We start from the raw sequence: 15466 nt of genomic DNA on the forward strand, positions 1-15466 counted from the left end.
CAGTGCCACGTAAACCTAAACAGATTAAGTGGAATAGGTGGATTGAAGCATTGGTAGATTCTGGAAGGCGAAATAACCATTATTATAAAGCAATTGTTAATTGTTCCACCATATGTATAAATCACATTATGTTGTATAAAGACTATACTACATTGCACTACGGCATTATTGACAATATTTATACTTCGTCCACTATTACTAAATACAGTAATAACATGGAAAAATCAGTTTATTCCAGGATTATTTTATAGTGCAATTATACCCCACTACAAATTGAGAGCACAATAATATTTATTAATGAATGAGTTAATATATTACAGTGTCAATCAAAGCTGAGTATTATTATCTTTGTCAAGGAGCACCGGTGGAGTATAGTTTTTGGATCTCATTGCGCAAACTCATTGAATACCTGTTTTCACATTCATTTGACTGCTTTCACTTTCATCGGTATAAAATAAAAGTTCATTCCGTTCACTTCTGGTATGTATCATAATCCTACAAATTCTTAATGAACAGTGTCTTCTATTAGTTATTGTTGTGTTGGTAGATTTTAATGTGCATGTAAACATACTCCGTGTGAAACATCTTTGTTTCAATCCCAGTCTAAATCTTACCTTTGCATTCCAGCATGTCTTAAAACCACCATTGTGAATGTTTAAAAACACATTTTATTCTGCTGATATATCTTTAACGAGCTGCACTATTCAAATGTGCATCTTTCCAGTGTCATACATACTGTATGTCCCAAATATGAATCTGCGTTTTTCATGAAAGGCACATTCTGTGATTTTTGTCCAACACTTTTCAATCTGAATTTAAGCGAACACCATGCTAATTACATTCCAAATTGCTTTTGCGTTGGTTTAAAAAAATAAGCACGTGATGTGCTGTTGTTAGGGTAAATTTCTTCAGTTGAACATCATTCACAGACGGTGCCTTTAAATCATTTCCACTCTTGAATGTTTTTCTTGGTGTTTGTTTTGTCGCCGCACCCCCTCTTCCAGAGAACCAAACGTAGTGTCTCCATGAAAAAGAAGAGGCCCCGAAAGTCCCTCAGTAAAACTAAGGGCAAGCCCTTAAAGTTCTTGGCCGCCAAAAAATCACTGGCTAAAAAGTATGCCGCTAAGAAGAAGCGACAGATGCCTGGCTACCAAGCCACAGCGCCGGCCCGACCCCGAGGCAGTTTTAGGGTAAACGATCCAGATGAGAAAAGAAACAAAACCCATCAAGATTTTAAAGAGAAAATCTTTGATGGTAGCCCGCCATCTCCCTAACCTCTTCTGCATAGAAGTAGCAGACCCTTTAGTGAGCTTGGGAGGACCCCGATAGAAAATAACCTCAGGTTCAAGCCTTTGTGTTAACCCTTGCTTTATTCTTCTTTGCTTTTTCCAACATGACTCAGCTAAAAAATGTAGAAGGAGATTACAATACAGGCATTGACTACGGAACTGTAGATGATTCTCAGACTCAGTCCTCATTTGCCACGCTTGGACCCAGTGAGGTAATTTTTACCTTCATACTTATTTAAGTTCAATTTTAGATGTAGTTTAGAGGGAATTTTGTCCAGGAGGATTTGCCCAGGACGGTATCTGGTACAGTATGTAAAGACACAACTATTGGTCATTTAGATAGGTGCGTCTTATGGGTTGTCCTGCTGTAAAAAACAGCTTTTCTAAAGATTTTAACTGATGCTTAACTGTTAAAATCTTTATTGAAACTATCATACTCTTTTGGCTGTCTCATTGGATATACTTGCTAATATAATCCAACAAAATTGAAACAATTTTTGCTCACACAATTATAAGGTAGTTCTGTGACCGATACAGAATACAAAATATGCTCCGTTTCCAATCATAGAAGAAGCTTGGTTTTAAGTATTCTGTTCAGAATGACAAAAAAGTAAAAAAAAAACAACTAAAGCTTCCGACAGCCAGCTATCTACTTGCTTTACCTACCACAGCTTTCGATGAAGCAGATGTGATTACACAGGCGCCTTTAAATGTGTCATTTGGCAACATAGATTAGTGCCAGCTAACCCTGTTTAATCACATTCTTTATGATGCTTGCCAAAATGTAATCCACAAATTGGAAGGATTATGCCAAGTTCTTGACGTTTATCAGAAATATCAATATTTATGAATTTGGCTACAATCTTGACTGACTGTGCTTGCAAAATTACTGCCCAAACACCTTTTCCAGCCTTGCTTTGTTTCGGTATCATTTATGATGGGGAGCTAAATAAGGCTGGAATAGTTTTAAACGTGCTACACATGTAAGTATTAACCTGCTTTAGCTATATTTGATGCTACAATGATAACACCTCTGTGGTATTTTGAGATACCTGTACAGCAAGGGTGTCAGACTCGGGTTGGTTCGCGGGCCGCATTAATGTCAACTCGGTTTCATTTGGGCCGGACGGACCATTTTGGATATAATATTTAGATGGTTTTTTTATAATATATATTATAATATTTATAATTAAAAGAACTGGATTAAAAGCCCTGAATATTTAGTTTTTTATACATCTAAAACAATGTTTATTTTAGCTTTTTTATATATAGTTTTAGATTTTACAAAATGATTTTTGAACTAAAAACACAGAAAAATTGATTAAAAATTACAATTATTGATTTAAAAGGGGGAAAATCAGGAAATTTAATATACATCTATACTCTTTATTTTAATTTGTTCCTAAAACAGAAAGTCAGCACTCATGATTTACTTTCTCGGGCCGCACAAAATGATGCGGCGGGCCAGATTTGGCCCCCGGGCCGCCACTTTGACACCTGTGCTGTACAGGATACAATACAATCTAATCTTCCTAAAAAATTTGGGAAGTACTCAAGGTGTTACCATTTTTTATGTTACCAACATAATTTAAAAAAAAATTATTAAGATAAAAAAAAGTTATGCACTAGCTACAACTAACATTCTGCTGGCAATTGCTTCCCTTCTTCTTCGCTTTTGTAACAACCCAAGGCAGTGGAGGAGGATGTTATCGGTGATTACGGTACTGAAGCCCCTCCTGTTGCGCTGGAGCCTGCCGTTGTCCCAGAAACAGCAGGAAATGTGGACAGTGGTGTGGAAGCATATGACTTGAAGGAATATGATGACCTAAAGGAGTATGACTTGGGAGAGATTGACAGCAGGTTGTATGATTATGGGACATATGATGAGTATGGCCCTGTCCCCTCGAAGCCCACTGCTACCCATGAAGAGGAAGAAGTGGGGCCTGGGGTGGCTGCTGAAACTGACATTTCTGAGAGTGCCGTAAGTATCAACACCCCAGATTGAAAACTGAGGTGTGTGCATGTATACTCATGTAAGGGGCTCGTTCTTTCTTCCAGTGTAACTTTTGTAGTTGGCATGAGTAATGAATCGTTGGCATGTTGTTTCCGGGCTGATGGTCTGTTGGTGATATGGTTGACCTTTCAGAAGAACTCATTGTTTGGGTTTGCAATGACAGAATGCTTCACTTCATAGATTATGAAACACTCCACAACTCCGTAATCATTACATTCCAAATGACCTTGTTTGTTTTGACATCTTTTCATACCTAAGCAGACTCTCTGCAACGTACTCACTTAGGTAGCAATAAGTAAGTCACCAGCTACTAACCATTCTCCAATGTTCTTTCTTGATTATTCAAATGTCTGGTTATTTTACTCCAAATCCATCAACCACTCAGATATACTATTCATCATTACAAGTTATTGTATAATGTAAATAATGTGAATGCATATCAAATTTCTTTCTTTCCTTTGGGTTTGCATGTCAAGACCAGTAATTTGTTCACTACCTCACCATTAGTCATTCTGCACGGTACCATTAAAGAGACTGAATTGCTCCACTCCCAACACATTCAGTTTGACCTCCAGTCTCGCTCCAGATAACTAACATTAGCCTGTTTAGTCATTTCACTCCATTGTGTTCAATGTGTTCGTCTTAATTTCTGCCTCTGGCTCACAAATATACACAACGCCCTGAATCCACACCGTCATGATGGACTGAGCAAACTATGTCACTTCAAGTTGTTCTTGTTATCACAGGTCGCTGGAGCTGGAGGATCTTTTGGCCAAAAAGGGGAGAAGGGCGAGCCGGCTGTGATTGAACCTGTAAGACCCTAAAACCTGGTGGTCAAGGATTCAAATGACAAGTCATTTATTAATTACACTTTCTACAGTAGTGTAAAATGCTATGAATTGGATTAGATGTTTATACTCACTGTTTTCCTACGGCCAGTTTGTGGTAGGGTGAAACAATATTTGTCTTTTTAAGGGAATGCTGATTGAAGGACCACCAGGACCTCCTGGCTCAGCTGTGAGTATACATTAGGGAATAAAAGAAACACTTTATACGTGTTTTTTTTTACCCCGCAATTATCACCTCAATTGATCATCACATCATGGTATTTTTTCTGCTAACTTACTGTTGTTGTATATTTAAAGGGTCTTCCTGGTCCCTCAGGCCTACAAGGACCCCCTGGTGGTGCTGGAGATTCTGGTGACAGAGTGAGTTATTTTTAGTGAGTTATTATTGTTATTTAAGGATTTTCTTCTCTTGCTTAATCACTAAATTAGATTAAATACGTCTACATATTTTTCAAAATATGTATGTTGGATATTGGCAGAAAACACAATGTAATGAAGATGATTACAACTTAGATAAGCGATTATTTTGTAATGATACTCCATTATAATGGTAATAATAAGCATGACAGAGTTATTATTGTTTCATATGAAAATAAAAATATCCACAAAACAGGGTACTTGTCCACAGATGTGAAAATATGGACACCAAAAATCTATAATTGATGACTGTGTTTTCAGCAGTTGTGTATGATTGACATAAAGTGTCAAATACATGCCTTGTTTACATGTTGTTTTAAGTTAATTAGGATCTCAGCAGCTGCTAAAGTTAATTACATCCAGCCCAGGATTTCAGTGCGTGTGCATACTAATCACTTAATCGGTTAGGTGCCCCGGGGGTCAAAACTGCTATATTTGCACAATATCTGAAATGTGTTTGTCATGTCAAATTAAGTTGTTGTACTGTGAAGTCTTTGTTTACTAAGCAGAGTATCAAAGAAACATCCATGTACATTAACGCAGTTTGACCAATTTTTTTTGTGTTAACGCACCCAACATTGCCTCAACTATTATTTAGAGTTGTCAGTGTATTCGTTTTCTACTTTGAACTGGACCTTATAAGACCTGGAAGTGTTGTTTTTTTTCCAAGAAGTTAAGTCAACATGAATATGTTGTGCTCTGGTCTTGAGTTATGCATTTTAAATGGTGTGCTTTCTGGGCTCAGCCAGGCAACGACAAACTCTGAGACACTCCATCTTACATTGGATGTTTGTTTTGGACATGCTTGGAGATGGACAGGGCTCGTTGTGAGCAAGGAGGGAGAAAACCAACGCTAACTAACTTCTCTAGCCATATGTAAAAGTGCAATTGATCCATTCATTAAGCCATTAAGGTCATCCATGTGCAGATAGTTTAACAGCTATTCCTAGCTACTCCTGTATTTCTTTGGGATTTTGCACAAAATGATAATAACCTCTCTCAAATGTCTTATTTAATCTTAGATTGGGTTGCATTTAGTGATAAATCTAACCAAGAAGTAAAACAAAAATCCAAACATTAACACATGGCATAATGGTTTCCTGAAGTTCTTTATTGTTCAATGTAATTATTTACATTAACCATGCATTTGGTGATAATGTATAACAATTATTTCATTGAGTAATTATTGATTATTATTTAAATGTGATACTATTTAGGGTCCTCCTGGTCGTGCTGGTTTGCCTGGTGCTGATGGATTGCCAGGGCCCCCTGGTACCATGCTGATGCTCCCGGTACGGTTTAAAAATATTAAATCTTAAAACCAAAGATGTTTCTGTCCCATTAAATAAAGGGACAATTACTAACACTTATTTTTTTTTTGTAAATTGTTGTGCAACAGTTCCGCTTTGGTGGCGATGGCGAGAAAGGTCCAGTGGTGTCAGCCCAAGAAGCCCAAGCTCAAGCCATCCTTTCCCAGGCCAGAGTAAGTGGTCAAGAGATCCCCCACACAAAAACTGGGTAGAAGTGGGTTAGCTGCATTATAAAAGGTTTGCTGTGCTTAGAAAATTAAAAGCAAATATGCCACTTTGGCTAAATAGCAGATGACCACATAATTGCCTGATAAAAATTGACAGGTCTATCCCTGTATGTGGATGGAGAATTAGCCTTTAGTTTTAAATTTAAAAGTCTGTAGCATAGCACAAAAAAAGATCAACTGCAAAAAGATGTAACCAAGTCTAGATATTGCGGTACATTAATGAATATTTGATGTTAAAAATGCATCAAATATTGCATCTTGTCGTTAAGATGTTGAATATCCATCCATAAAATTCAATCTCACAACTACCCCCCATTACCCCTTATTTCTATTTAGATTAATAGGACATTGCAAATGGTTTTAATAAATAACACGATAAAAACATTATTTGAACTATAAGAATTGTTACAAATGTATTTAAAGCTGCTGTATACATTTTTTTCATTGAGCAAATGTGTAGTAATTGCTGATGTGCTTTTGTAGAAGCAACATAAAGAGTGATTACTCTAATTTCTAGACAACATATATAATGTCATCCATTTTTTTATCTACCTCGCAGCTCGCAATGAGGGGACCCCCAGGGCCAATGGGTTTGACAGGAAGATCAGGGCCAGTGGTGAGTAACTTTTATTTTGACCATTAAATGATGACCATTAAAAAAAATTGTTTAGAATATTTTGCCTCATCATATTTTGGCTCAGTGACACCATGCACACTGCCTGCTTGTTACCAGTTAGGGTCTACCAGCTGCTTAAATGTACTTCTATCCAACCCCCACTTTCCACCACCTCCCTGTCGGGCTTGTTGATACACGATTCACTCATCTGCTGCAAAAAGCACACCAACTAGTCCTCTGTAAAATCAGCCTTTTGCTTGTTTCTGTCCCAATGTGATCATTTCAAATCAAACACCCTAAAATATTGCAGCATTGTGTGTGGATTTAGCTTGAAATACTTCAACCCAAGTGTGCAACCTATTGTTGCGTGAGCTCATTACTTGTAAGGCTTTTGTATACTAATTTTTGTACATAATTAGAGTGGAATAAGAAATCAACAACCACTTGTTCAGTTTAAGCTATGAATGGTTGCTAAGTCATTTAAAAATACCTTATTTCATAGTTAACTGCATGGGACAGTTTTATTGAGGTCTATACAGAGGTATTTAATGTAGTTAAACACTTCCCTCTAGTGGTTACATTTAAACAAACTGTCTTTGATGGATAAACGTACTCTAGATGATTTTTAGAGACAACGTTTTGACATGTCATATCTTCTCTCAAGGGTCTACCTGGTTCTACTGGGCTAAAAGGAGAAGGTGGAGATCATGGTCCTCAGGTGAAAACCATGTGGAAAAATATTGATAATAATTAACCAGCAAGTAGAAGCCACATCCAAAATCAATTTTGGTCACTGAGGGTTCTTCGTATGTGTCTTTAGGGACCCCGGGGTGTCCAAGGACCACCAGGACAAACAGGAAAATCTGGCAAACGGGTGAGTGAACTCATTAACACCAGTTAACGCTCATTGCATGTTAGAATATCTGTATTTATTTTGTGTACAGTTGTTTGTGCCTGCGCTGAGAGGATTATTTACAACCCAACAAATAATCGTTTGATAGGTGATTAAAAGCCTTTGCAGCTTGGAATCCTTGGATCAATAGCCGGACTGTTAAATCTGTCTGAAAATGTCAAAATGAGTCAGAAAGTGAATATGGAACATTCAGGCCCAAATTGTGTCAGCTATCAACCATGTTGACCTAGTAATTGGGTCATGAAAAAGATAAATCAGATTTGGGCAAATTATTTATAAAACCTTTATCAATAAGATGACTGGGAGATGTTAGTGATTTTTTTTGTACCATTAATGACATCTTCAGCTGAAAACCTTGTTACCTTGGGTGGATAGGTCGGATAGGGATATAATGGGGCAGGGTAGGTGCACGGGCAATGCAAGGGGGAGACCCCAGTATTAGCAAAATCACCTGTGATTATTCATAAGTTGACCTCCTCTTTGATATGTAATCCTGGTACCAACAATTTTATTTACCTTAATGTGCCTCGTTGCACCTATTCATGCATGAACCCACATGAGTTAGTCATGCAGAAAATGACGTATCATTGCTAATGATTGATGTGATATTTTTACAGCATGTTCATGGTCTCTAATATTGTTTCTAGGGTCGTTCAGGAGCTGATGGTGCACGAGGGATGCCCGGAGAGCCAGGCAGCAAGGTGCCAAACACCATTAGCAATCACTATTTGGTTTTCTTAAATATTCAGACTACGTATAAGCTTTTTTTTCTTGCGTTTTAGTCCAATGTGATTTATTAATGTACGTTTACAAGGTAATGACCTTTTGTGTTAATATCTGATAAAACATGTGGAGACCTGCAGTTTATAGTACAGTGCGGGTTATATACACTGTAAAAACAAATACATTTTTCTTGTACAATCTTAAGGGTGTGCTTTATAGTCCAGTGTGCCTTATTGTCCAAAAGATAGTTACATAATTGACAAAACGCTCATGTTGCTCTGATTTAATATTAATATGTTCATAACAGGGGGATCGAGGCTTTGATGGACTCCCTGGACTGCCTGGTGAAAAAGGACACAGGGTGAGTATAGTTGAATGAAATTGACTGACATTTTTTTGTAATTTCTCCCTAAAAGTGATGTCTTTTATAGTATTGTTTGTTATAGATTAGATATTGTAGACTAACTTTGAGCAACTAAATATATGGAAAATCAAATGTTTTTTCTAGTGTCTACTGGTTGATCCTTATTGTGTTATATTAGACAATGTTTTTATCATCTATGTATTATCTCTCTAAGAGTTGAAAATTCTACAATTCTATATGTACTGACTGACCACATTTAATAAGGAGAAAAATATTGATGAATGACCCTTCGTGAATTAGTTGAGGGTGAAATATTGTGTTCTTTATAATACATTTTCTATTTGCAAATGTTTGAAAGCTTGGAAATCCGTTCTTCTCATAAACATTCCCAATTTCATTTTAGACTCTAGATGACTTAGTTAGTATGTAAGAATTGTTGAAAAATGTGTTGACCTTGCTAGAGCGCTGACGTGTTTCCCCTCTTAACTAAGGCAGGTAGAATTAAGGGGATAAAAGAATAGTGGTGACTTTCTTAATCTCGCTCTGTTTATCAGGGTGAGCTTGGACCAATTGGACCCCCAGGTTCTCCTGGAGAGGATGGGCAGAGAGTAAGTGCTTCTATTTTAATTTCATGCATCAAAAGAAAGGAACAACAACAAAATTGCTAAACTCAAGTCATTTAGTGATGTATGGAGTTGAATCAAACTGTGGCTTTAATGACATTCAACCAAGTTTACCAACATTTTATTCTATGAATACAGATATAGATTTTTCTTTTTTTCATCATAATTTAAGTTCAAGAAATAACTAAGTGGTCTACTTATCCCGACAGGGCGAAGATGGAGAGATCGGGCCCAGAGGATTGGCTGGCGAGAGTGTATGATTTTTTAATTTATTTTTTATTACCTTTTATACATGATACCTTTTTTGTTTTTCTACTTGTAGTTGATGAATTCCGCTCATTTTCTCTTTAGGGTCCAAGAGGTCTGCTAGGACCCCGCGGTTCCCCTGGACCCCCTGGCTCACCTGTATGCATCATTAGCCATATAATAATCATCTTCTCACCTCATGTAAAGTCTGTATTTAAACATTTTTTCCCTTATTTGTCATTCACAGGGTGTTGCTGGAGTTGATGGGCCTCACGGTCCAAAAGGAAACATGGTACATAAAAACAGAAATGTGAACTGTTATTTCCTATGTAAAGATATTTCGTATGTTATATTTAACAGTTTATGTAACTCTGTAATGTCTACATTCGGCTGTTAACATTATTTTAGGATTCACAGCTGTTAGGTCAGGAGTCAACACTTTTTGCCATGTGATAATGATCTTATACTATATTTGTTATGACACTTGCCATCAATAAAGATGTAAAGGATGGCTACAGAACAAAAATTCATTTAAAAGCTCTTAAATTCATTTTTAAATCATTGACAAGAGACGTTTTTAGGGAGCAAATCTCTTGAAAAAGTGGAAATTTAGACTATAATGTTGAATTATGATATTTAATTTTGAATTAATACTCTTAACTATGGCATCATGGTCAGTAGTCTGATTAGATTAAATGAAAGGTTATTCATATTTGTGATTTTTTCAAATATATTATTATTCAATGTTCAATCTTATATTGTAGCTTGATAAAGTTTTGGATGACAATTCGTTGCTGTTTATGTTAGCATGCACAATCCAAGTGATAATTCAATTTTCTAATTTACTGTTAGATGATATGTTTGATTTGACTGCTATTCCTCATTTTATCTAGGGACCACAAGGAGAGCCTGGACCACCAGGCCAACAGGGAATTTCAGGCACTCAGGTAAACTCATTAATCATACTCTTTCTTGCAAACTCATGTCAAAACAAAGAAGTGTGTGTTTGTGTGCATTTGTATGAATGTAAAAGCATCCATAACGTTGAAATTAACTTCTAAAGACTCATTTGAATATACAATAAGTAAAAACGCACTGTTTTTGTAGCCTCCTTTTCCAGTATTTTCATCCATTTAATCCTTATTGATTCATTCTATCATGTCAGTGGAATTACACCTTTTGGCACAAGCTTGGGTATCTCAAATTATGTGCAGACATGCTTGATTATAAAAGAAAAAAGCCTTTTTGCACATGAATGTCTGAACACATTTTAATTAAGCAGTCCCACATGAATGTTTAATGTTAATGGTTCCCCTGATAACCTCTAATTAAAACACACACACACATAAATAAGGTTCACATTCTTTCAGTAGCGCAACACTATAACCCAACATACTTCACATTTAATTTTGAGAAACCATGTTTCACTCTTATGTTCATGTTCATAGGGTCTTCCAGGTCCTCAAGGCCCTATCGGACCCCCTGGTGAAAAAGTATGTGCTTACCCTTTTACTCTTATTTTTGATTGCTCTCTTTATTATTAGTGTTATTCAAAAATGTCAATGATTGGTGTTTTTTCTGATATGCAGGGACCTCATGGAAGGTCAGGGTTACCTGGACTACCTGGTGCTGACGGACCTCCTGTATGTGCTCTTTTTTTCTATACACATGCATTAAGAATATCAATATTACACAAATACATAAAACAAGTACTACCATTTGTGAGCACCTGCATAATACATATTTATTTGGACAATTTAACATTGAAAACATGCAATTTTAGTCCTCCATTTAGTACGTTTTTAGGCTGAACATCCATAATATTTCTGTTGTCCCGTGTTTGAGTGGACCTACTTGGAATTGATAACTGACATAAAGGAACAGACAAGACCGAGTATAAATGGCATTCATGTGAAAGATTGCTGCTGAAATAATCTAAAACTTCTCAAAACTATGATAATAGAAAACACAAAAATAGCTCCCGCCATTTTGTGACGAATGTGATGTCACTTGTACCCACGTTTCTTTATGCTGGAGGTAATTTACCGACTGCCAGGCAGGAGGTGTCAGAAAGCCAGAAAAGTCTTCAGGCTCATTAGGTTTTGGCTGTGAGGCAAAATAGAATAGCAGATAGTTCAAGCTATATGCCTCCTGTTAATCAGAACAAAGCAAAAAAGAAATCAATGTGGGGATGAATCATTTATCATACTTTTATTGCAGACTGTTACATATATTCTGATGTTTACGGACTTGTCGGGATACAATTTTAACAGATACTGTTAGCACGTAGTACGTAAATACTGATAGACTAGACACAAACACAGGTATACATAAGCAAAATTAAATAATCATACACTTGTCTGGTCTGGCATGCAATGTTTAACTCGTACACATATTGGACAAAAAACTGCCCCACAGACTTTGGACACTTTAATAGACATGAACGCCTATCTCGCAACTGTGTGCAGCCAGCCTTCGTTCCTAATTGGTAAAGAGTGAAAGTAATGACTTTATTAACCACTTTTCCTGTTCGTACTGCCCGAAGACAAACACTGATGCTTAATGTTTTTTTTTGTAAATTTTGTGTATAAAATGACACAGCTGGAAGTACAGCAAAACAGCAGATAGACCACACCAAACCAAATTACCGCTACACGAGGAGAACAAGCATGCTTCTTTTATTCTTATTTTATATTTCACACAAAATGGGACTAATTGCAACTAATTAAGAAACCATTGTCATTTAAATAACATACCTATCAAAACAGCCCAGGGAATTGTGAGTATATTTGATGTCACAAGCAATGGTGGACGATCTGAAATACTCGCACTGATTGGCTAAAATAGTTCTGGCATTAAAAAATGTCTGCTAACAGCTCCTTTTAATTGTTAAGCAAGACTCTTTACACTGCAATGTATTTGATCACGGTCTTGTCTTGTGCTTTAATGTCACGTGTTCAAGTCTTACTACCTGCAAATTATTTATAATGGTAAAAAAACATGTAAATCTGTCATTTTCAAAAGCAAGAGTGACAGAGTTGGATCAAGATGTGACAAAATGTGTATAACGATCATAAAAACAATAACATTGCCCTGAGTCTTGGGAATATTTAAATTTAAGCATGGGTCGTTACATCTGATTATGATTTTCAGGGTCACCCCGGTAAGGAGGGTCCAGCCGGAGAGAAAGGAGCCCAAGTAAGTGCCTTCAAAAATTAAGTGTTTGCCTTTTTACCAAGATACATTTCAGTTATGTTACAGAAAATGGATAATTATCTTGCACAAAACAATGCTTAGCATTTTTTAATATGTAAATATACACAATAACTGCTTCATTTGTTATCTGTGCTGCTTAAAATGATGAATTAGGTTCAATTACAAGAAGAAAATAATTGTGTTTCATGTCGTCAAGTTGCTATTTGAAGATTCAGTCATTATTTTATTGCTCTAATTCTGGATATTAAACTTCAGTACCTATACCGTATGATAGATACTACAATATATTTATATAAATACTGGAATGCAATGCTTTGACACAATGTTATTCTTTCAAGGGTCCACTGGGTCCCCAGGGTCCAATTGGATATCCTGGGCCTCGTGGTGTCAAGGTAAGATCTCAGTTGTTTAATTGGACAGTAATTACAGCCAATGGGTATTGTGCTGTATGAAACCTCATACAACCAACTTCATTTTATATAACAATCAACATGTTTTCTGCTTAACAGGGGGCTGATGGTGTGAGGGGATTGAAAGGCTCAAAGGGCGAAAAGGTAAGAACGCGATATTAACATTAACCAAAGCGAATGCAGTGAATATTATATGATTGCCGTTAAATAATCTAGTAGCGTTGCATTGTATTGCATTGCTTGTGCAATAGTCAAATATTTATTTAAACAGACATTGCCAACTATATGCCCCACTACAGTAGTGTGTCAATAGGGGTTTTGGTCATTTTTATATTATTCAGAATTTTAAAAATTAGGAAAACCAGCCCATTAATACATTAGAGATTCAATTTGTCACTTGGAATTCTATTTGCCCGGCTCACGTCCGTTGAATCCTTTGAGTGAATGCCTAGCAGAGGTCACACAATGGCCCCCTTCGGTGGGGACCATGACTGTGTGAATGTGAATCTATCCTGCTCATGGCGGCTCACTTTTAAAGAACAATTCACTTCATCTTGAGCTGTTTGAAATGTTTGTGTGCGTGCCACTGCACAGAATTTAAAACAAATTCCCCTTTGAAGTGTCACTGATGGCCACTTGAGATCGATACTAGAGTGGATTGTATAAACTACATCACATGGGTGGGTGGGTGATGTTGTTACCCCAGTGACAGGTACGCACGTATGTTTCTTATTGAATCAATAAACGTGAAAAGCCTGAGCTTTATGAAAGAGGGCTTTGTCATCAATAAGGAATTTTTGTTGGATTTTTTTTTTGTATGAGAGAATGATATATGAAGTGAAGTGTTGGATTATCTATCAAATAAAATGAAAAATGACAGGTAGCTCAAAGAATCAAATAGACCAGCGACTGAACCTTCGACCTAAAACTGAATCTAGGATTACTCTAAAGTCAAACTCAACTTTACTTATAATTCCAAAGAATACATCATATTGAGTATATGAGTCCATGACATAGTTAAAAAGAATGACACGTCATTGGGAGAGTGACTTTGTATAAGAAAAAGTGAAGAAGCAATGAGAAATTCTAATAATAATAATCGGACATAGGCTTTGTCATCATCATTGACTCAACAAAAGCCTAATTGTCATCATACCCAGAAAATGCGTATGACGGAATCGGTAGTGCTTTTCCATAAGTTGCGTTTTCCCGGCAAAAGACCCAAATAAGTGATAATTTCGGACTCGTAATTTGGCATTCTGCCGTTATGGATACATCGCATCACCCCCCGAGCGGATCACTTACCTCTCACTGTCTTTCACTTACATTCAGTCAGCCAGTAGGAGGCAGATCACCGCCCAACGTCTATTCATATTACCTTACCCCGAAGTTATTACACAGAAAGGATTGTGTGTCGTGTTACCGCAAGTTTAAAGTTCTGATGGATGTGGGAAAAAACTGTCCTTAAGCCTATTTGTCCTTACTTTGTGGGACCTATAGCGTCTGCCAGAGGGCAGCAGCTGGAACAGATTGTGACTAGGGTGGTATAGAAATATGATGTAGGTTGTTCTTATTCTGTTTTAGGGTGAAGATGGTTTTCCAGGTTTCAAAGGGGACATGGGAATCAAAGGAGATCGGGTGAGAACTCGCTTAGCTATCTGATTAAATCCATAAAATTGCAGCATATTGATTTTTTGATCTAATATGACTCAGGGTGAAGTTGGCTTGCTGGGGTCCCGGGGTGAAGATGGTCCAGAGGGTCCGAAGGGAAGAGCTGGCCCGAATGGAGAGTCAGGTCCCCTAGGTCCAGCTGGAGAAAAGGTAATTGGACAACCTTTGGATAAGTAATTTTGAGTTCTTGTGGAGCTCGGCATAATGATGGTTTAATATTATTTAGGGTAAATTGGGAGTTCCAGGATTGCCAGGATATCCAGGAAGACAAGGACCTAAGGTAATTTACTGTTCAAGTATATTACTCATTTTAGCCTACAGGGCTACTATCAAACTTTGTTGTTATTGCTGTGCATATTGTATAGCAATGCACTCCAACAAAATGCAAGTCAACAAATCACATATTATGTACAATATGGGTAACAATGGCGTGAGAATTCAAGAAAATAAGATGTAAAATGATCAAAGATTGTGTGACTCAACATATTTGTACTTATTGTTTCCAATCTAACTTGGACATCACTCTATGGTAAGATGTTTTTTGAATCACATACTTGGTGTAAACATAAAATTACATTC

At 36.9% G+C, this 15466-nt stretch overlaps 1 protein-coding gene across 1 annotated transcript in view; it reads left to right on the forward strand.

Moving 5' to 3' along the window:
* col11a1a (collagen, type XI, alpha 1a) overlaps nucleotides 1-15466 on the forward strand; it is a 55055-nt gene that overhangs the window by 20855 nt on the left and 18734 nt on the right. Inside the window, exons 8-32 of the mRNA XM_077624590.1 lie at nucleotides 1403-1501; nucleotides 2980-3270; nucleotides 4050-4115; nucleotides 4279-4320; nucleotides 4449-4511; nucleotides 5786-5860; nucleotides 5968-6051; nucleotides 6665-6721; nucleotides 7386-7439; nucleotides 7542-7595; nucleotides 8282-8335; nucleotides 8665-8718; nucleotides 9276-9329; nucleotides 9554-9598; nucleotides 9696-9749; nucleotides 9838-9882; nucleotides 10484-10537; nucleotides 11039-11083; nucleotides 11180-11233; nucleotides 12744-12788; nucleotides 13145-13198; nucleotides 13316-13360; nucleotides 14801-14854; nucleotides 14930-15037; nucleotides 15114-15167. Coding sequence (XP_077480716.1) covers nucleotides 1403-1501; nucleotides 2980-3270; nucleotides 4050-4115; nucleotides 4279-4320; nucleotides 4449-4511; nucleotides 5786-5860; nucleotides 5968-6051; nucleotides 6665-6721; nucleotides 7386-7439; nucleotides 7542-7595; nucleotides 8282-8335; nucleotides 8665-8718; nucleotides 9276-9329; nucleotides 9554-9598; nucleotides 9696-9749; nucleotides 9838-9882; nucleotides 10484-10537; nucleotides 11039-11083; nucleotides 11180-11233; nucleotides 12744-12788; nucleotides 13145-13198; nucleotides 13316-13360; nucleotides 14801-14854; nucleotides 14930-15037; nucleotides 15114-15167 — 1704 coding nt within the window. The remainder of the gene's footprint in view (nucleotides 1-1402; nucleotides 1502-2979; nucleotides 3271-4049; nucleotides 4116-4278; nucleotides 4321-4448; nucleotides 4512-5785; nucleotides 5861-5967; nucleotides 6052-6664; nucleotides 6722-7385; nucleotides 7440-7541; nucleotides 7596-8281; nucleotides 8336-8664; nucleotides 8719-9275; nucleotides 9330-9553; nucleotides 9599-9695; nucleotides 9750-9837; nucleotides 9883-10483; nucleotides 10538-11038; nucleotides 11084-11179; nucleotides 11234-12743; nucleotides 12789-13144; nucleotides 13199-13315; nucleotides 13361-14800; nucleotides 14855-14929; nucleotides 15038-15113; nucleotides 15168-15466) is intronic.

Source organism: Stigmatopora argus, chromosome 17 (assembly GCF_051989625.1).
Source record: "Stigmatopora argus isolate UIUO_Sarg chromosome 17, RoL_Sarg_1.0, whole genome shotgun sequence".
Taxonomy (NCBI): Eukaryota; Metazoa; Chordata; class Actinopteri; order Syngnathiformes; family Syngnathidae; genus Stigmatopora; species Stigmatopora argus.